General features: G+C 57.1%; 1 protein-coding gene across 1 annotated transcript in view; it reads right to left on the bottom strand.

Moving 5' to 3' along the window:
* CACNA1H (calcium voltage-gated channel subunit alpha1 H) overlaps positions 1–13,406 on the bottom strand; it is a 136,411-nt gene extending 123,005 nt beyond the window's left edge. Inside the window, exons 1-3 of the mRNA XM_068146523.1 lie at positions 13,300–13,406; positions 10,110–10,243; positions 5,341–5,438 (exon numbers count right to left, since the gene is read on the bottom strand). Coding sequence (XP_068002624.1) covers positions 5,341–5,438; positions 10,110–10,243; positions 13,300–13,392 — 325 coding nt within the window. The 5' untranslated portion in view covers positions 13,393–13,406. The remainder of the gene's footprint in view (positions 1–5,340; positions 5,439–10,109; positions 10,244–13,299) is intronic.
* Positions 13,407–20,420: the final 7,014 nt, after the last annotated feature.

Genomic DNA, 20,420 nt, shown 5'->3' with positions numbered 1-20,420 from the left:
CACTCCAAACCTGCCTGGGTGTGCTCCTGTGTGACTTCCACCAGGGGACCCTGCCCTGGCAGGGGCTTGGGCTTGATGATCTCCAGTGGTCCCTTCCCACCCCCTACCCCTGTGTGACCAGCAGGCAAGACTCAGTCCCCACTGGAGAGACAGTGCTGGAAGTGCCTCCTTCCCCTCTCCTTTCTCCTCCCTCACCAACAGCCTCACCCTTCCTTTTGTTCTGTTACCCCAAAGATGGTTAAAATCTCTCTCCCTGTGCCAGACAACTTCTTTCCACTCAGCTGCTTTGGCTGTTTGGGGCTGCTCAGTGGCACCATGCTGGAGATGGCATCCATCTGTCTGCCAGCCTTCAAGGGTGCTCTGGGCTCTCAGCAGGATGCCAAACGTGCCAGGGGAAAAGAGCAGGGGGGGCACTGGGTAGGCTGCACCCAGGGCCCAGGATGGCTTTTCCTGCCCTTCCCAGGGGATGCCTGCTTTAAGCCACACAGCAGGGAGGGAGGAAAAACCCAAACAGAAAATAGAGCAGTGAAAGGGATTTGGGGAAGAGAGAAACCAACCCCACCACAAACACCAAAGCAGTGCCCACTGCTGCAGTAAAGCCCTCTCCAACCCTGCTGCAGCCCCTGCCAAGCACAGGGATTGCAGGAGCTCTCTTTTCCAGTCACTTGGAGGGAACAATCTCTGGTGGAGATGATGTTTTCCTTGGCCAGGCCTCCCCTTTCTTTGCTTAACAAGTAAAACCAAACTGAAATGATCTCTGGGGTGAATTTATTGTGTCTGGAAGTGAGGAGCTAATAGAACTGGCTGGGGCCCAGGCTCAGGCACTGCAGGCATGGACCAGCAGCTGTTTCTCATGGGTCCCTGCTCCTCCTGTGCTGTCAGCTGAACACCAGGCTCAGCTCTTCTCACCCAGCCAGAGAATTGGGGAATGGTTTGGAGTGGAAGGGACCTTCCAGATCACTTAGTTCTACCCTCCCCCATGGGCAAGGAACAGGTTGCTCAAGGCTCCATTCAGTCTGGGTTTCAACACTTCCAGGCTTGGAGCCTCCTCAGCATCTCTGGGCAACCTTTTCCCCCTGCCCAGTGCCTGACCACCCTCTCCTGGGGAAGAAATTCTTCCTCAGGTCTCACCTAGACTGAGCCTCTTCCTCATTCATATCTGCTCAATGTCCCTTTGGTGGCTGCTACTGAGCCAAGAAACTCTTGCCAGCAGGGCTGAGGGACAAAGGCTGTCACAGCAGACCCTCTGAAAGAGTCTGCCCCCAGCTTTCTGGTCAGGCACAGCATGGATGGGGCTGAGTGGGACCCACTGCTGGCTGGGCTGTGGGGATCCAAGCTAAGCCTTGGCAGCCAGAGGAGGCCACAACAGTGCTCAGAGGGCAGGAATCCCTCTGCTGAGAGAGGTGGGCTCGTTCAGCCTGGAGAAGAGAAGGCTCCAGGTCAGTACTTAATGGAGCAGATCAGAAAGCTGGGGGCAGACTTTCCCACAGGGACTGTTGTGACAGCAGCAAGGGCTGATGCTTTCCAGCTACAAGAGGGAGATTCAGGTTAGATGGATGGAAGAATGCTTTTACACTGAGGAGAGGTCAGAGAGGTTGGGGTCAACAACCAGGTCAGGTTGTTTGGGGTTCTGAGCAGCCTGCTCTGGCTGGGGCTGTCCCTGCTGGCTGCAGGGGGGGAGGGCTGGATGGCACCCCAAAGATCCATTCCAACCCAAACCATTCCATGAGTCTCTCCCTATGGATGAAAGAGCAGAAATGCCTCTCTGGCATTACCAGAAGCTACCAAGAGACACTCAAAGAGAGGGTTGCCACTGCCCATTCTCCACAGCCCTGGATTACATCAGCCTGAAACAGTCTGAAGCAGTGATGGGAAAGGTGGATGCAAGTCAAGCCTGTGATGATCTGCCCTCCAGCAGCTGAGGCCTTTCAAGGAATCCTAACCCTGGCACTTCATAGAATCACTAAGGTTGGAAAAGACCTCAGAGATCATCAAGTCCAAGCTGTCACCCAGCACCTCCTGACTGCGGAACCATGGCTCCAAGTGCCACTTGCTCAAGCCCCTGCTGTAAGGTCAGCCTAGGTGCCCAGCAACTCAACTCTAAGCAGGGATGGAGCTCTTCCCATTCAACCTCCTGCACTGTCAACCACAGCAGACAAACAAACAAAGGAATCTCTTCCATTGGCTGCCTTTGGAAAGAGTGGGGGAAAAAATACCCCAAGTGGCCAGTGCAGCACAGGAGAGCCCAAAGGGCTTGCTTCAAAGCCTCAGACTCTTCAGGGGAGCAGGCATGAGCTGGACTCAGGTCAGAGTTTCCCCTCCAGCTGGGGGCATTGGAGCCCTGGGCATTGGTTTAATAGGGACTAAGATCCCAGTTTCCCCTGGCTTCTGCTCCCAGCCAGGCTGAATCCCAGCCTGGGATCTCCACTGCTTCATGGGAGGGCTACAAAGGGCTCTGTGGGTTTAGAATCATCTCAGCTGGAAAAGACCTTGAAGATCATCAAGCCCAGCACCACCATGGCCATTGAAGCCTGCCCTCCAGGGCCATGCCCACACAGCTCTGGAACACTTCCACCACTCCCCTGGGCATCTCAACCTTCTCAGAGCAAGCCTGACCCCCACCCCCCACAGCTTGAAGCCTTGGCATGGCCCGAGCTGACCTCATGCCAGTGGCCCCCTGGCTCATCCCTGTCCCCCTGATGCCACAAAGCCACCAGGCTCCAACCCCACAGTGACAACTTAGTGTTGTGCTTCTGAGCTGCTCTGAAACCCTGGCAACAAAACCTCCTTAGGAAAAAACAAAGCTCCAGAGGCTCTCAGGGTCCCTTTTAAGTCTCCCATTTCTTGCTTCAAACTCCTCCTGATGTCACTGCTGAATTCACTGATTTATTGTCTTTTAAAAAGGAAAAGCCTGAACAATTGGAGCCCAGAGAGGGACTTCAAAGGCTCCTGCCTGTAAACACCCATCTGTCCCCTTGCATGTTCATCTGAGGGGCTGGGAGTGAAAGCCTTCCAGGGGGCTTTGTTTTGCTGTCCCTAGCTGTGCAGGCATGAGGGACAAGTAGCCAAGGCAGGAGGTTCAGCAAGGATTTGCTGAAGGCCTTGGAGAGCTGGTGGGCAGCAGGTTCTGCATGGCACAGCAAAGTGCCCTGGGGGACAAGAGGGACAATGGCACCCTGGGGTGCAGCAAGCAAAGTGTGGCCAGCAGGGCTGGGGAGGCTCTGCTGCCCCTCTGCTCTGCCCTGCTCAGACCACAGCTCCAATCCTGTGCCCAGTTCTGGGCTCCCCAGCTGAAGAGAGACAGAGAGCTGCTGGAGAGAGGCCAAGGCAGAGCCAGGAGGATGCTTAGGGGACTTGAGCATCTCCCCCGGGAAGAGAGACTGAGAGCCCTGGGGCTGTTGAGTCTGGAGAGGAGAAGGCTGAGAGGGATCTGATCAATGTCTCTCAATAGCTGAGGGCTGGGGGGCAAGGGGAGGGGGCCAAGCTCTTTTGGTTGGCACAGCAATAAGCCAAGGAAGAATGGAGACAAACTTGAGCAGAGAAGGTTTCAGCCCCACATGAGGAGAAACTTCTTTCCAGGGAGGCTGCCAGAGCCCTGGGGCAGGCTGCCCAGAGAGGTTGTGGAGCCTCCTGCTCTGGACACATCCAAACCCCTCCTGGGTGCATTCCTGAGCAGCCTGCCCTGGGTGATGCTGCTCTGGCTGGGGGGTTGGACTGGATGATCTCTGGAGGTCCCTTCCAACCTCTAAGGTACTGTGAGCCTGTGGCTGGTGGAGCTGTGCCATTCAAACACAGGAGGAGGAAACAGAGAGGAGGTGAAGGAACCTCCATGACTCCCACCCAGTGCTGTTGTGTTTGGAGCTGAGCAGAGTTGGGTTCAAACCCTCTGCAAGAGCTCCCTCACACAGCATCACTCAGCAGAGGCTTGATGCCAGTGGGAAATGATTTCAACTCGTTGGTGTGTCTTTCAAATGGGATTTAGAAGGCAGGCAGCTGAAGCCACTTGAGAATGGATTTAGGAGCCACTTGAACTTTCCATCATGGCTGAACCCAATTTTGTTCTCCCTGACAGCAGAGGCTTTGTGGTGTTTCACCAGCAGCAGAGGCTGCTGTGCTTCTAATCCTGAACACAAAGACATGAAAGGCCTCCAGCAGCTGAGAGGGGGAAGATGAACACATCCTGGGCAGGGAGATCCTTCTTAGAACTGACCTCTCCCCTTTCTGCAGAGGGACTTTGTTACTTACTCTGCATCAGGAGCAGAGGGTTGCTTGCCTCAAAGGCTTCACAGAAACCCTTGGAAGACAGCCCTGAGGGCTCAGCACCCCCAGTGCAGAATCTGCTCCTTTGCCCCTTACTAACACTGAAGATTGTAACAAACAATCTCTAACTTGCCTTCAAAAGTGCCAGTGGAGGGGTCCCTCACTAGCAGGGCACTGAGGTGGTGGGGTGTTGTGGTGGTTTAAGCCACCCACACCAAACAAAAAGCTATCACAAGTGTGCCCAGAGCAGGAGAGCAAAGCTGGGGAAGGGACAGGCTCGGTGAGGAGCAGCTGAGGGACCTGGGGAGAAGATGAGGCTGAGGGGAGACCTCCTGACCCTCTGCAGCTCCCTGAAAGGAGGCTGGAGTGGGGTGGGAGTCTCTCCCCTTCCTAGTGACAAGTGGAAATGGTCTCAGCTTGCCCAAGGGGAGGCTCAGGGTGGGCTTCAGGAACAGTTTCTTCCCCAAAACAGTTGTCAAGCCCTGGAATTGGCTGCCCAGGGAAATGGCAGAGTGCCCTCCAGGGATGCAATTCCAGGGCTTGCAAAGCTGTGTGGATGTGGTGCTGAGGGCCATGGCTTAGTGCTGGCCTGGCAGTGCTGGGGTAACAACTGGACTTGATGATCTGAAAGGGCTCCTCCAACCACAACGATTCCACGATTCTATGGCTGGGCTCTCGGCAGTACAGGAAGCAGACTGCTGCTGCAGGACCCAGCCAGGCTGGGGGGGATTTAACCCCTCAGTTTTCCCAGGGGATGAGGCAGGCAGGGCCTGAGCTACAGCATGGCAGAGCCTGAGCTGCAGCATGGCAGAGCCTGAGCTGCAGCATGGCAGAGCCTGAGCCGCAGCAGGCAGCCCAGCAGCAGCATGGCAGAGCCTGAGCCGCAGCAGGCAGCCCAGCAACAGCGTGGCAGAGCCTGAGCCGCAGCAGGCAGCCCAGCAGCAGCATGGCAGAGCCTGAGCCGCAGCATGGCAGCCCAGCAGCAGCATGGCAGAGCCTGAGCCGCAGCATGGCAGCCCAGCAACAGCGTGGCAGAGCCTGAGCCGCAGCAGGCAGCCCAGCAGCAGAGCTGTTACTCACTTGGGACCCTGTTGATGGCTCGCAGCGGCCGCAGGACCCGGACGGTGCGGATGGCGGAGAGGCTCACGTTGTGTCCGTCCAGGGAGTACTCCATCATGCTGGGGGGAAAGGAGAAAGGTGTCAGGATGTGGGGGGCTCAGCCTCTGGGCACGGGGTGCTGGGGCTGTCAGTGTCTGTACATCCAAGCTTGCAAAGCCACCCAGCTCTGTGTTTGCAGCTCATGGTTGCAGCTCTCTGCAGCCACCCAAAAGGAGGCTGGGGCCAGGGGGGAGGTGGTCTCTTCCCCCAGGCAACAGGGCAAGAAGGACTTGGCCTAGGAGATAAGACTTTCTGGTCCTGGCACTACAGCCTTCCATGATGCTCCATTTCTGAGTTGGAAGCAAGCCTCCAACTGATCCACACTGCCCACTGCAGCAAACCTCAAACACTTGAGGGATTCAACCTCCTCCAAGCACTGGAAGCATTTGAAACCTTCATGACCCAGTCAAAGATCTCTGTGCCCAGGCCAAGCCCGGGGATTCTGTCCCCACACCACCCTTGGAAACCAGGCAAGCCCTGGAAATGCCCCTCAGAAACCTGCTGGGGCTGGAGGTGCTGGCTGTGCAGGGACTGGCACTTGGTAGGTGATTCCCTACAGCCTCTGGGGAGTGAACTAAAGGAGGCAGAAGCCTTTGTGATGTCTTCTCCCACAAACAATCTCCAGCCCTTCAGCTGTCACGTTAAACATCTCCAAAGCACATCCCAGGAGGCTGCAACATCCCCAGGGACTGGATGCAGGAGAAACCTCCCTGGTCTCAGCTCTTGAGGACAGCATCTCTGGTGCCTGGGAAATGCTTTCAGCTTGGCTGCTGGACAGCCCTGAGGGGTTGTGAGCTCCTTCTGCTCTGAAACTTTCCAGGGTGCATTTCTCAGGCAAGCCAAACATGAAAGGGCTTTCAGTGCTGGAACAAACTTCAGACACAATCTGCTGCTAGAGGCAGAGGATTTGTTTGGTTTGTAGTTTCCCTGCTTAGCCTCCACTCCCTTTGGTGTGCCTGCTCGTGAGCCAGCTCAGCCTATTTGAGGAGGCCAAGTGGGACAAACAAAGCAGGCAGCACTGCCTGTCACTGCTTCCCCTCCTTATCAGAAAAAGCCTGATAATAACTTCATCACATCCATCTGCTTGCCAGCAAACCCAGCTCTGGCTGCTCCAGTAGCTTGCTCCCTGCTGAAACCACCTCCAGATCCAGGAGCAGACCCCAGACCCTGCAGTGCTATGGGGAGTGGAGGGAGAGGTGAAGATCCCCAGGCCCCCTGCACAGCTTCTCCTTCACATTCACCACCCTGACCTGCCAGCCCAGGTGCCAGCCCAGCTGCCAGCCCAGGTGCCAGCCCAGGTGCCAGCCCAGCCTCTCTTCAGAGGAATGGGGAAGAACTGCTACAGGCATGGCTCAAACACATGCCCAGAATTGCCCCAGCCAGCCCAGGCTCCAGCCCCCAGCCCCAGCCTGAGCACCAGCACGCTGGCAGCAGAGCTTCCCAGTGGGGTCTGCTGCTGCTTCTGCTGCTTTCATTCTTCTCTACCACATGCCAGCCACAGGGAGGGGGGAAATGCCCTGGCAAACTACCAGGCTGACTCACCAGCCCCCTTCCCCCTCCTCCCAGGTGCTGTGTGAGCAGGGATCCTGGTGCCAGCCCTGACCTGAAGGTATGAGCAGGGCTCAGCCTGTCTGCCTGCAGGTGCTGCAGGCACATGTAATCCTCCTGCTTCACTGGGGTGATCTCTTTGATGAGCTGAAGGACTTCTGCTCACCCACCAGGACAGCACATCCCACAGGCTCAGGGCAGGGAAACCCTGTTGGCATGTTGGATGTGGATGGCAGGTTTCTGATCTCAGCCTCCCACTGCAGCCACAGCCTGGCTCTCCCTCTACTGCTGCTGGTTTGAGCAGTGGAGCAGCAGCAGCAAAGCAATAGTGAAGCTCTTCTCTTGCTGTCCCTGCTGCTCCTTCCTGGGCTGTGACCATACATGGGTTCAGAGAGAGCTGATGTTTTATTCAAGCCACTCCTAATTGTACTGCAGGCAAATAACACAAAGCAAACCAAAACTCCATTAGTGCAGGCAAGATTGTGCATCAGTAATGCAAGGCTCAAAATGCCCCAGCACTTCCCAGGGACGGCCTGGTTGACCCCAGGCTGCTCAGCACAAAGCCAGGAGCTCAGCAGTCAGGCAGAGCTCTGCCACTAAAGCAGTCCCTCCCTTCCCAGGGTGTCCTGAGCAGGAGAGAGAGCCTGGGCTTGCTGAAAGTCTAGTTAGGTATAGGGAAATAAACAAGCAGACAAAAGGCTCGGGCTTGCCAAGCTTTTCATCCACTCAGTTACCCTCTGTGGGTGTGAGGGGATTGGTGTCAAGGGCACCCACACCTCCCTGGGATCTTTGCATTGACTTCTGGTCATAGGATCCCAGGATCAGTCAGGGTTGGAAGGGACCACAAGGATCATCCAGTTCCAACCCCCCTGCCATGGGCAGGGACACCCCACACTAGATCAGGCTGCCCAGAGCCTCATCCAGCCTGGGCTTAAACACCTCCAGGGATGGGGCCCCAACCACCTCCCTGCACAACCCATCCCAGGGCTTCATGGGGAAGAACTTCCTCCTCACCTCCAGCCTGAATCTCCCCACCTCCAGCTTCATTCCATTCCCCCTAGTCCTAGCACTGCCTGAGATCCTGAGCAGTCCCTCCCCAGCCTTCCTGGAGCCCCCTTCAGATCCTGGAAGGCCACAATGAGGTCACCTGGGAGCCTTCTCTTCTCCAGACTGAACAGCCCCAACTCCTTCAGTCTGTCCTCACAGGAGAGGTGCTCCAGCCCTCTGATCATCCTCCTGGCCCTGCTCTGGACACCTTCCAGCACCTCCAGATCCCTCTTGCAATAGTGGCTCCAGAGCTGGAGGCAGTGCTCCAGGTGTGGTCTCCCCAGAGGGGCAGAATCACCTCCCTTGACCATAGGTGGCAGGTCACAGGAGGGCTGCTGACCTGCATGAGCAGGGGGGGGTTGGACTGTGCACCAGCACTGACTGGAGGCTGACCTGCTGGGAAGCAGCTCCATGGAGAAGGACCTGGTGGGCAGTGAATTGCCCTGGTGGCCAAGAAAGCCAAAGGTCTCCTGGGGTGCATTAGGAAGAGTGTGGCCAGCAGGGCAAGGGAGGCTCTCCTCCCCCCCTGCTCTGCCCTGCTGGAGCATTGTGCCTGTTTCTTGTCTCCCCAGCTGCAGAGAGACAGAGAACCAGCAGACAATGTCCAGTGGGGGCTATGAGGACAAAGAAGGGGTTGGAAGATCTGTCTGAGGCTGAGGGAACCTGGGGCTGCTCAGCCTGGATACAAAGAAGAGTGAGAGGAGATCTTATGAATGTTTGTCTGAAGGGCAGGTGGCAAGAAGGAGGAACCAGGCTCTGCTCAGTGGTGTCCTGGGACAGGACAAAGGGCAATGGACACAAACTGGAGCCCAGAACTTCCACCTCAACATGAGGAGAAACTTCTTTCCAGGGAGGCTGACAGAGCCCTGGGGGAGGCTGCCCAGGGGGGCTGGGGAGCCTCCTGCTCTGGGGACTTTCCAGACTCACCTGGATGTGATCCTCTGTGCCCTGCCCTGGGTGATGCTGCTTTAGCAGAGGGGTTGGGCTCAGGCTCCAGAGGTCCTTTTCAACCCCCCTCCCCTCTGTGACTCAGTGGCCAGCATGCCCTGCACAGGTGAGATGCTGTGGGGAGCAGCAGTGCAAGGAGCTTACAGCAGACAGCTGCTTGCGCTTGCAATTTGGGCCAACCTCTGGCCAGCCTTCTCCCTCTGGGATCTCAACCTCCTGAACCAGATTTTGGGGCTAGATTGTCCTTGTTTGGCCAATGTCTGTCCCATAGCAGGAGCAGGGATGAGCTGCTATTCACAGAACCATTTTTGGTTGGAAAAGCCATTTAAGGTCATCCAGTCCAACCAGTCTCTAATTCTACCTGGGCTGGTGCCAAACCACATCCCTCAGCACCACCTCTCTGCCTCTTTTACAATGGATCTGGTCTAGAATCTAGGATCACCCAGGGCAGGCTGCTCAGGAATGCACCCAGGAGGGGTTTGGATGTGTCCAGAGCAGGAGGCTCCACAACCTCTCTGGGCAGCCTGCCCCAGGGCTCTGGCAGCCTCCCTGGAAAGAAGTTTCTCCTCATGTGGGGCTGAAACCTTCTCTGCTCAAGTTTGTCTCCATTCTTCCTTGGCTTAGCCCTGCACACCTCCCAAAAGAGCTTGGCCCCCTCCCCTTGCCCCCCAGCCCTCAGCTATTGATAGGCATTGATCAGATCCCTCTCAGCCTTCTCCTCTCCAGACTCAACAGCCCCAGGGCTCTCAGTCTCTCTTCACAAGGGAGATGCTCAAGTCCCCTAAGCATCCTCCTGGCTCTGCCTTGGCCTCTCTCCAGCAGCTCTCTGTCTCTCTTGACCTGGGGAGCCCAGAACTGGACACAGGATTGGAGCTGTGGTCTGAGCAGGGCAGAGCAGAGGGGCAGCAGAACCTCCCCAGCCCTGCTGGCCACACTTTGCTTGCTGCACCCCAGGATCCCCTTGGCTCTGAGGCACAGTTGCCAGAGGTGAAGCCAAATGAGGCATAGGAGGCTTTGCCCTGGCTTAGCCTGGCAGCTCTCACAAGGCATGATGGAAAGCAGGCAGGAGCAGGGGGCAGGGGGGGCTCTCCCTGGGCTTTCCCTGCTTTCAGCACACAGCTGACTGCTGCTGAGGGCTGCTTACTGACCCTGCCATGACGATGAAGAAGTCCAGGCGGTTCCAGGTGTCGCCAAGGTAGCACTTCTGCCCGAAGATGCCCAGGGCTACCATCTTGATCACCATCTCCACAGCAAAGAAAGCGAAGATGAAGTCATCAAAAGCCTGGAGAGCAGCAAAAGGTTACCACAGTCAGAGGCTCACACCACACAGCCTGCCTCAGCACCCCAGCAGGTGCTGGCAGGCAGCAAGGGGCCAGCTCCTGCACTCCCTGCTGAGCCCTGCGGTGTCAGGTGGGTGCTGGCAGCCCTGCAGCACAGCCCCTGGGCCAGAGCAGCCCCTGGGCCAGAGCAGCCCCTGGCTCAGAGCAGCCCCTGGCTCAGAGCAGCCCCTGGGCCAGAGCAGCCCCTGGGCCAGAGCAGCCCCTGGGCCAGAGCAGCCCCTGGGCCAGAGCAGCCCCTGGGCCAGAGCAGCCCCTGGGTCAGAGCAGCCCCTGGGCCAGAGCAGCCCCTGGGCCAGAGCAGCCCCTGGGCCAGAGCAGCCCCTGGGATGCATCAGCAGCTTCTGCTGATCTCCTGACAGAGGCACAAGGACCTCTCTGTCGCAGAGGCTGGAGATGTGTCTTGGCACTCAGAGCCCAAGCATTCAGCAGCAGCTTGGGGCTGGGCTTTGAGCTCTCAGCAGCTTGCAGTGGAAGCTGAGTTTCCAGTCTGGGCAGCTTGCATTTCCTAGAAAGGATTTGTCCCTTCTACCAGGGGCAGCTCTGATGCCTCCAGGAAATCCCAAAGGGTGCAGAGCCCTCCCCACATGCAGACTCTGTGTCTTCTGGGGAGCACAGAGTGTGTGAGGGCAAGCAGCTGGGTGCCACAGGAGCAGCCATGGGTGAGCAGACAAGGATGTCACCTCCTGGCCAGGGATGAGATCCCACAGGGGAGCATGCCTGGGGGAAAACAGGGGTGGGGAGAGCAACCTTCCAGGAGAGGTCAGGCACTGCCTGAGAGCAGCTCAGCCCACAGCTGCCTGCAGGGTGGCAGTTTGTGGGGCAGGAGATGGACAAGCCACCTCTGGTCGCCTCCTACCAGCCCTGAGCCTGGCCCTGAGGCAGTCCCCCTGGTGGCAATAGCTCCTCCAGAACCAATCTCACTCTGTAACCAACCTCTGGTGGCTTTGCAGCTCACACAGAGGAGCTCAGGTTGGAAGGGACCTTAGAGATCTGCTCTAACCTCCTCACCAGGGGCAGGGACACCTCTCTCCCAGACTTGGGTGCCCAAGGCCCCATCCAGCCCTGCCCCTCAGGTCTGGGACACAGCAGGGGATGAACCCAACACCCAGGAGATGTTTTGGGTGCCCACCCCTCTGCATTTAGCAGCTCTCCTCTGAAGGCTGAGGCATGGCTTGATGAGAAACCCTGCTGTTTGCAGACAGCTCTGGACCTGCCTCTGAAAGAGCCAGGAGAGGTTGGTTGGAAGGATCCCACTGGTGTTCCTGTGGGCTTGGAATGCTCAAAGGGGAAGGAAAGCAGCAGGATTCAAACCAACCAAGCTCCTTGCCCTGCCACATCTTGGTGGGCCCTGCCTAGGCTGAGGCAGTGCATTAGACACAAGGGAAGTTGGTCCCAAGCCTGGGAACTGAGCTGCTGCAGTGCCAAGGTGCAGCCCACACAGCAGCTGCTGCTGGGATGTGCTTCCAGAACCAATCCTGCAGCCATATGGCAGGGAGGGCACTGCCAGGACACAGCCAGGGAGGCAGTGACAGGAGAGAGGCTCCACCAAGGTTGGGGTGGCCAAGAAGGGGAGGGTGAGCTTTGCATGGGCATGCCTGGCCCAAAGGTCAGCCCTGGGCAGTGCTGCATGGCAGCAGGGGGAGTTCCTCTGGGGAGGAGAGCAGGCAAAGCCTTCTCCTGGGCTTGGCTCTTCAGGAAGGAAGGAAGGAAATGGCAAAGCCACCAGCACTGCACTGCATGGACCAGGCTGCAGCAGCCCAAGAGAGGCTGGCACTGAGCTGGCCAGGGTGGAACTGACTGACTGGGGGCAAGAGGTTGCCTCTGGCAATGGCCATCCTGTAGCTGAAGTGGTCAGCACCTCCAGCCCAACCTGAATGCCCAGTTACAAACACTGGGACAGGTTGTGGTCGAGGTCACATCCCTGGAGACCTTCAAGATCAGGCTCAGTGTGGCCCCTGGCAGCCTGATCTAGTTGGAAGTGTCCCTGATGACTGCAGGGGGGGTGGACAAGATGACTTTGGAGCATCCCTTCTAACCCAGTGCAATCTGTGAGCCTGTCAGGGGCCACTCAACCCTCACTGAATGTGTAGGGAAGGAACCTTGCTGGGCTAAGTCCAAATCAGTCAGCCTCTGGGGCTCCCCTCCAGCCCTCTGGGGCCCCCCTCCAGCCCTCTGGGGCTCCCGTCCAGCCCTCTGGGGCTCCCCTCCATCCCTCTGGGGCCCCCCTCCAGCCCTCTGGGGCCCCCCTCCAGCCCTCTGGGGCCTCCCTCCAGCCCTCTGGGGGTTCTTGGAGGACAGGCTCTGTGTACTGCAGTGTGGCTGACTGGAAATGCCATCCCCACGGGCAGGGCTTTCGAGGCTGGCTGCTGGGGCACAGGCACCAGCTGGGGACCTGTGGCAGTTTCAGGCTGAGCCCAGGCAAGTTTTCCCCAGGCTGAGGGAGGCAGGGGCAGGATGGAACTGAATGACCACTGGATGCCACAGAAGTACTGATGAGGGCTAAACAATGGCATTGGGCTGAGTGCTGACATAAAGCTAGCTGGGTGAAGTCTCTCTCCCTTTGATTGCTTCCCTCTGGCAGGTAGCAGCTGGCTGCTCCTGCTGGCTGCTGGCCTTGGCTGCCTCTCTTTGTTGTGGCTGAGCACTAACAAACTGCTCTCTGCTCTTCTCTCTCTCTCTCTTACCTTGTATGAGGTGGGGGAAGGGAGCAGAGGGGAGGAAGTTGTGGGCAACCCCCTGGTTTTGCCCAGGGGAGGCTCTTGTGTTGCTTATGAATTGCACCCCCCCCGAATCCTGCTCCCTGGGACACCTTCCTTGCTCTGCACAGGTCCAGCTTGCAGCTTTGCTTCCACTGAGCTACTCTGGCAGTTGCATTTCTGGGGGTGGGGAGGGTTAATTTCACCCCACCTGAGGGTGCCAGTTCCCAGGGATGCCTCCCAGGGTGGCCACCCCCCCTGCACCCCACCCCCAGGGGAGCGGGGCAGGGTGAGCTCCTTACCTCCAGGATGGTGCAGCGCTCCGACTGGCACTCCACGTCCTCGCAGGGCTGGAACATGCCCAGGGTGACACAGTTGAGCAGGATCACCAGCATGCTGATGTGCTCAAACCAGGTGAGAGGGAGGTGTTAAGGAGAGCACAGCTCCAGGAGCCGCTGGGAGGGCAGCAGCCTGAGGCACTGCGCTGCTGGCGCCTCCGGAAGCCTTCCCTCCTGGCCCAGCAAAGGTGGAAACGCCACCGAGCATCCCACACCCCAGGGGGCTGGAAGGGTTTGGCAGCCGAGCAAAAAGCCTGGGGAAGGGCAGCCCTGCTGAGCACAAAGGGTGGCCCTCATTCCCCACACAGCAGCCAAGCCAGAGAGGCACCAGCAGGCACCGGGCTCCACCCTGGGGCTCAAGCCCCCAGCCCCACTCCATCCTTTTCTGCTCCCCAGGGGCACTGAGAGCACAGCTGCCTCTTCTCTCCTCCCCCAGCAGCTTCATCTTTGGCTGTCAAAGGGGTGTAGCAGTGAATCACCCCAGCAGGAAGGATTCCAAGGTGAGGCTGGACAGGGCTCTGGGCAACCTGATCTGGTTGAGAGTGCCCCTGCTGACTGCTGAGACCTGGGAGGGGAGGCTGAGGGAGCTGGGGTTGCTTAGCCTGCAGAAGAGGAGGCTCAGGGGAGACCTCATTGCTTTCTACAACTACCTGAAGGGAGGTTGGAGCCAGGTGGGGGTTGGTCTCTTCTCCCAGGCACCCAGCACCAGAGCAAGAGGACACAGTCTCAAGCTGTGCCAGGGGAGGTTTAGGCTGGAGGTGAGGAAGAAATTCTTTCCAGACAGAGAGATTGGCCCTGGGAATGTGCTGCCCAGGGAGGTGGTGGAGTCCCCAGCACTGGGAGGGTTTAAGAGGAGCCTGGCTGAGGCACTTGGTGCCATGGTTGAGTTGATCAGATGGTGCTGGGTGAGAGGTTGGACTTGGTGATCTCTGAGGTCTTTTCCAACCTGGTTAATTCTATTCTATTCTATTCTATTCTATTCTATTCTATTCTATTCTATTCTATTCTATTCTATTCTATTCTATTCTATTCTATTCTATCCTATCCTACTCACCTCACATGGAAATGGTGACACTGCTGCATGTAGACAGCAAAGAGACAACAGAAACTTGTGTTGCCTTTGAAGAAAAGGCTGACAGGGGGTGGGGGGAAACCATCTGCAGGGAGCAGCTCTGCTTTGGATGAAGAACAGACTGCAGGAGGGAGGAGGAAGCCCCTGCTCAGGGCTCAGATGTTTCCCAGGGATGCTCCCATCCTCTCTTGTCCCCAGACCCTTCCCAAGGGCTTGTGGCTGGAAGGGTCTGAGCCCCTGCTCAGGGTCCTGTCCCTGCTCAGCCTCACCAGCCCACCTTCTCCTCCTGTGCCTCCCTCCAAGGCATCCAGCTCCTGCCCTAGTTGTTCTCACAGCAGATTAATGGCAGTGAAATCCCCAATCCAAAAGGGGGATTACCCCTGAGTGCTCTGCCCTGCCTGGACTAATCCTTCCTCCCTCTGCTGCAGAGAGACTCAAGGGAATTTCAGTGCACTTCCCCCTTCCTTCCTCCTGGCCCTGGAGGAGCTCCCAAGTCTCTGATTTCACCCCCAGCCAACTGCTTTCCCAGACCACCCTCCAAAGCCATCCAGCCTTCAGCAGCCAGCTGGAGATGTCCCAGAGCAAAGCCTTGGGCAGTGGGAGGTGGTGGTGGTGCTGTGCAGGGTGGGATTACAGAGGGCATCTCTGCACAGCATCCTTCCCATGGGGCCTGGGCCAGAGAGGAAAGTCCATCAGGAAAGAAAGTTCTCATTCCTGGAGGACATCTCCTATGAGAACAGGCTGAGAGAGCTGGGGGTGCTCAGCCTGGAGAGGAGAAGGCTCCAGGGAGACCTTCTGGTGGCCTCTCAGGGGCTCAGCAGAGAGCTGGGGACAGACCTTTTTGCAGGGCCTGTTGTGACTGGACAAGGGCTGATGGTTTGGAACTGAAAGAGGGAGATCCAGACCAGAGAGAAGGAAGAGATTTTGTGCACTGAGGGTGGTTGGACACTGGCACAGGCTGCCCAGAGAGGTGGCAGAGTCATCTAGGACTCATCTATAACAGGCCCCATCCCTGGAACCAGTCCAGGTCAGGGTGTTTGGAGCTCAGAGCAGCCCTGCTCTGGTTGCAGATGTCCCTGCTTTGGTTGCAGATGTCCCTGCTGGCTGCAGGGGTTTGGACTAGAGGAGCCTTAATGGCTCCTTCCAACCCAACCCACTCCCTGATTCCAGTTGTGGTGGGAAAAGACATGCAGCAGAGAAAAAGAGAGAGTCAAATGGGAAGGTTCCAAAAGGTGCCAGGCAGCCCAAGAGCAGCACTGTGACAGCAAACACAGGCAAGATGTGGCTGGAGAGAAGCCCCAGGGCACAGAGCAGCCGAGAGGGTGACCCTGCAGCACTGCCACACGTCCTGCCAGGGGCAGTGACACCAAGCTCAACCACCCAGAGCTCCTGCTCACACTCCATGTGGCACTGAGAGGGGACTGCCTTAGGATCCTCTTGGTCCCCTGGCAGCAGAGGTGGCTCTGACCCACTAGAACCATGACTGTGCAGAAGCTGGCACCCAGCTACCATGGCAACTGCTGCTCCAGAGGCCACCAAAGCACCACCACACTCTGACAGCAGCCAACTTCCTGCCTAGGAGCTCTGAAAAGGGAAAGATGCAAAGGGGAGACCCAGAGCCAGGCTGGGGACAAAGGTAACTGCAAAAGGTTTGCTTCCTGTTCCCCCTGACACAAATTCCAGGCTCATGCCACCCCAAGCATGTCTGGGCCAAGCTCAAATCCAGGGCAGCTTCTCAGGCAGGAGCTGGGAAGGGGCAAAGTCCTGCCCAGGGAGCTGCTCCTGGCTGCACAGCACTGGGCTGAGAGATCCACACAGCCTCTGGCACTGAACCCCCAGAATCACAGAGTGGTTTGGGTTGGAAAGGACCTCACAGATCATCTGGCCCAGCCTCTAGCTGCTGCTGGAGCAGTGGCTGCTGCAGTCCAGGCCACCAGTGCCAAAAAGAGCTGCAGAGGCCTGCAGGAGCCACCTCATCCTTTGCACCAAGTGACAGCAAAGAGCCCAAACTTCAGGACATTTGCCAAGTAGGATCAGGGGGAAAGAAAAGAACAAAAAAAGAAAGAAAGGGAAAGAGGGAGAAAGGGAAAGAGAAAGAGGGAGAAAGGGAAAGAGAAAGAGGGAGAAAGGGAAAGAGAAAGAGGGAGAAAGGGAAAGAGAAAGAGGGAGAAAGGGAAAGAGAAAGAGGGAGAAAGGGAAAGAGAAAGAGGGAGAAAGGGAAAGAGAAAGAGGGAGAAAGGGAAAGAGAAAGAGGGAGAAAGGGAAAGAGAAAGAGGGAGAAAGGGGAAGAGAAAGAGGGAGAAAGGGAAAGAGAAAGAGGGAGAAAGGGAAAGAGAAAGAGGGAGAAAGGGGAAGAGAAAGAGGGAGAAAGGGGAAGAGAAAGAGGGAGAAAGGGAACAAACGTGAGAAGGAAAATGAGTCAGAACAAATTCCCCAGAGGCAGAGCTGGCTGGGGCTGGCATCACTGGAAGGAACATTCCTATTTTTCCCCTGAAGTTGATTGATTAAAGCTATTTTTAGTGTCCACACTGAAGTGGATCATTGGGGTTGGGCTTTGCCTGCTGAGGGACTGCAGGCTGCAGCGAGGCAGCTGCGCTGCAGACCCCCCGAGAGCACCACAGGCACGCAGAGCAGAGGAGAGATTTCAGCCCCAAAGACACCAAGTTGGCAGATGCCTTTGGCACTGGGGCTGGGCTGCAGAGGGCTGGTGCTTCAGGAAGGATTAGCCCTCAGTTCCTGGCACAATTCTCCATCCCTCAAGTTTGCTGTGAAGTAACCATCACAGGACTGCAACCCAGGACCAGCCCCAAGCAGACCTGGAGCGAGAGGCTGGGCTGCTGCAGGGGGTTGACTTCATCACTGAATCAGCCAGGCTGGAAAAGGCCTCAGAGATCATCAAGTCCAACCTATGACCTAACCCCTGACACCTCCTGACAACTCAACCAGGGCTCCAAGTGCCACATCCAAGCCTCTGTTGAACACCTCCAGGGATGGGGACTCCACCACCTCCCTGGGCAGCACATCCCAAGGGCCAATTCCTCTTTCAGGGAAGAACTTTCTCCTCACCTCCAGCCTAAACCTCCCCTGGCACAGCTTGAGACTGTGTCCTCTTGTTCTGGTGCTGGGTGCCTGGGAGAAGAGACCAGCCCCCAGCTGGCTCCAACCTCCCTTCAGGGAGTTGTAGAGAGCAATGAGGTCTCCCCTGAGCCTCCTCTTCTGCAGGCTAAGCAACCCCAGCTCCCTCAGCCTCTCCTCACAGGGCTGTACCCCAGACCCCTCCCCAGCTTTGTTGCCCTTCTCTGGACACCTTCCAGCAGCTCCACATCTCTCTGGAATTCAGGAGCCCAGGACTGGACACAGGACTCAAGGTGTGGCCTGAGCAGTGCTGAGCACAGGGCAGGATGAGCTCCCTGCCCCTGCTATTCCCCCAAACCTGAGCAATCCTCCTTGTCTTGCACAGAGGTCAGGGAGTTGATTTTGGGGCAGAGCTCCTGGGTTATAGCCTCACTGGAGAGTGTTTGGCTGAAGCATGGCAGGTAGCAGCCCTGAGCATTCCAGATGTGCCATGCTTGATGCAGCCCAAGGCATTCCACAGCTGGAAGACTTCCCTCTTGTCTTGTCCATCATCACCTTCCTGCTGCCCATCATCACCTTCCTGCCCCCTCCTGAGCCCCTTGCACAAACCACAGCCCTGCTGCACAGGTTGAATCCTCAGCTTGCCCTCTGGCTGCCTCCTCCTTGGCTGTGGCACTCCTGGCAGCAGGCTGAAGGGTTGTGCTCAGAGAGCACTGAGGAGCTGGCATTTGTCCCACCAGGGAAGAGTGTCTCATGTGGAAGCAAATCAGCACTGCAAAGAGCCAGCAGTCCTCAGATCACCTCCTGACTGACACATCTTGGTCACGACTCCAATGAAGAGATCAAAGCTTGCTCACTGATCAGCCACCACCAGGAACAGGAGGCTAAATCCATCTTATTATGCACCTTAAATCATTGCCCTCACTCAAGACCATTTCTTTTGGAGCCATAACGAGTTTAAAAGCAGTTAGCTCCCAAGTCCTTGTCAGGTGTCATTTGTCTCAGGCAGCTTCACTCTCCCTGCCAGCTGTCCCAGCTTTGTATGGCTGTTACAAGAGAGGTGAGTTGGCTTTGGGGCATTAAACTTCAACCTGAAAGGATGCTACAGGCTTCAAAGCAGCTGGTGAGGTGCCCAGGCTGTGTCCCAACACAGCTCAGTCAATGCAGCACTAATTCCCCTGCTCCTGGAGCTTCCCCAGTGTAAAACCTGACCACTGCCACTGCCCTTCCCTGGCAGAACAAACCCGTCCTGGTGGATCTTCACAGGCTCACAGGATGTTAGGAGGTGGATGGGACCTCAGGAGATCATCCAGTCCAACCCTCCTGCCAGAGCAGGACCACAGAATCCAGCACAGGTCACACAGAACACATCCAGATGGGGCTGGGAAGGCTCCAGAGCAGGAGACTCCACAACCTCTCTGGGCAGCCTGCTCCAGGGCTCTGGGACCCTCACAGGGAAGTTCCTACTCATGTTGAGTGGAACCTCCTGTGCTGCAGTTCCTATCCATTGCCCCTTGTCCTACCCCAGGGTGCAGCTGAGCAGAGCCTGTCCCTGTCCCTGTCCCCTCCCTCCTGGCCCCCAGCCCTCAGATATTTATAAACATCTATTAGATACCCTCTCAGCCTTCTCTTCTCCAGGCTGAACACCCCCAGGGCTGGGCTGGCAGACTTAATGCTGAGGGAATTTTCAACCCACCACAGGCTCTCAGCCTCTCCTCCCCAGGCAGTGCTGCAGTCCCTTCAGCATCCTCACAGCCCTCCCTTGGACTCTCCCCAGCAGCTCCCTGTCTCTCTTGAACTGGGGAGCCCAGAGCTGGATGCCATACTCCAGGTGAGGTCTTTATTAGAATAAACCTTTATTAGAATAAACCAAACCAGGTTGGAAGAGACCTTCAAGATCATCGTGTCCAACCCATCAACCAATCCAACCCACCCAAACACTAGCCCATGGCACCAAGCACCCCAGCAAGTCTCCTCCTGAACACCTCCAATGACGGTGACTCCACCACCTCCCCAGGCAGCCCATTCCAATGGGCAATCACTCTTTCTGTATAGAACTTCTTCCTAACATCCAACCTGAACCTCCCCTGGCACAGCTTGAGACTGTGTCCTCTTGTTCTGGTGCTGGCTGCCTGGGAGAAGAGACCATCATCAGCCTGTCTACAACCTCCCTTCAGGTAGTTGTAGAGAGCAAGAAGGTCACCCCTAAGTCTCCTCTTCTCCAGGCTAAGCAGCCCCAGCTCCTTCAGCCTCTCCTCACAGGGCTGTGCTCCAAACCCCTCACCAACTTTGTTGCTCTTCTCTGGACTCGTTCCAGCAAGTCAACCTCCTTCCTAAACTGAGGGGCCCAGAACTGGACACAGGACTCGAGGTGTGGCCTAACCAGTGCAGTGTACAGGGGCAGAATGACCTCCCTGCTCCTGCTGGCCACACTGTTCCTGATGCAGGCCAGGATGCCATTGGCCCTCTTGGCTGCCTGGGCACACTGCAGGCTCATGTTCAGCCTACCATCAACCAGCACCCCCAGATCCCTCTCTGCCTGGCTGCTCTCAGCCACTCTGACCCCAGCCTGTAGCACTGCATGGGGTTGTTGTGGCCAATGTGCAGAACCCGGCATTTGGATGTGTTAAATCTCCTGCCCTTGGCCTCTGCCCATCTGTCCAGCCTGTCCAGGTCTCTCTGCAGAGCCTCTCTACCCTCCAGCAGATCAACTCCTGCCCCCAGCTTGGTGCCATCAGCAAATTTACTGCTGATGGACTCAATGCCCTCATCCAGATCATCAATAAAGATGTTAAAGAGCACAGGGCCCAGCACTGCTCCCTGGGGCACACCACTGGTGCCTGGCTGCCAGCTGGATGTGGCACCATTCACCACCACTCTCTGGGCTCAGCCTCCAGCCAGTTCCTAACCCATCGCAGTGTGCTCCCGTCCAAGCCAT

The sequence above is a fragment of the Melanerpes formicivorus genome, unplaced genomic scaffold (genome assembly GCF_026170545.1).
Source record: "Melanerpes formicivorus ecotype bairdi unplaced genomic scaffold, bMelFor1.0.p_v2 SCAF_14, whole genome shotgun sequence".
NCBI lineage: Eukaryota > Metazoa > Chordata > Aves > Piciformes > Picidae > Melanerpes > Melanerpes formicivorus.
The sequence above is the reverse complement of the archived record's forward strand: the minus strand, read 5'-3'. Positions and strand labels throughout refer to the sequence as shown.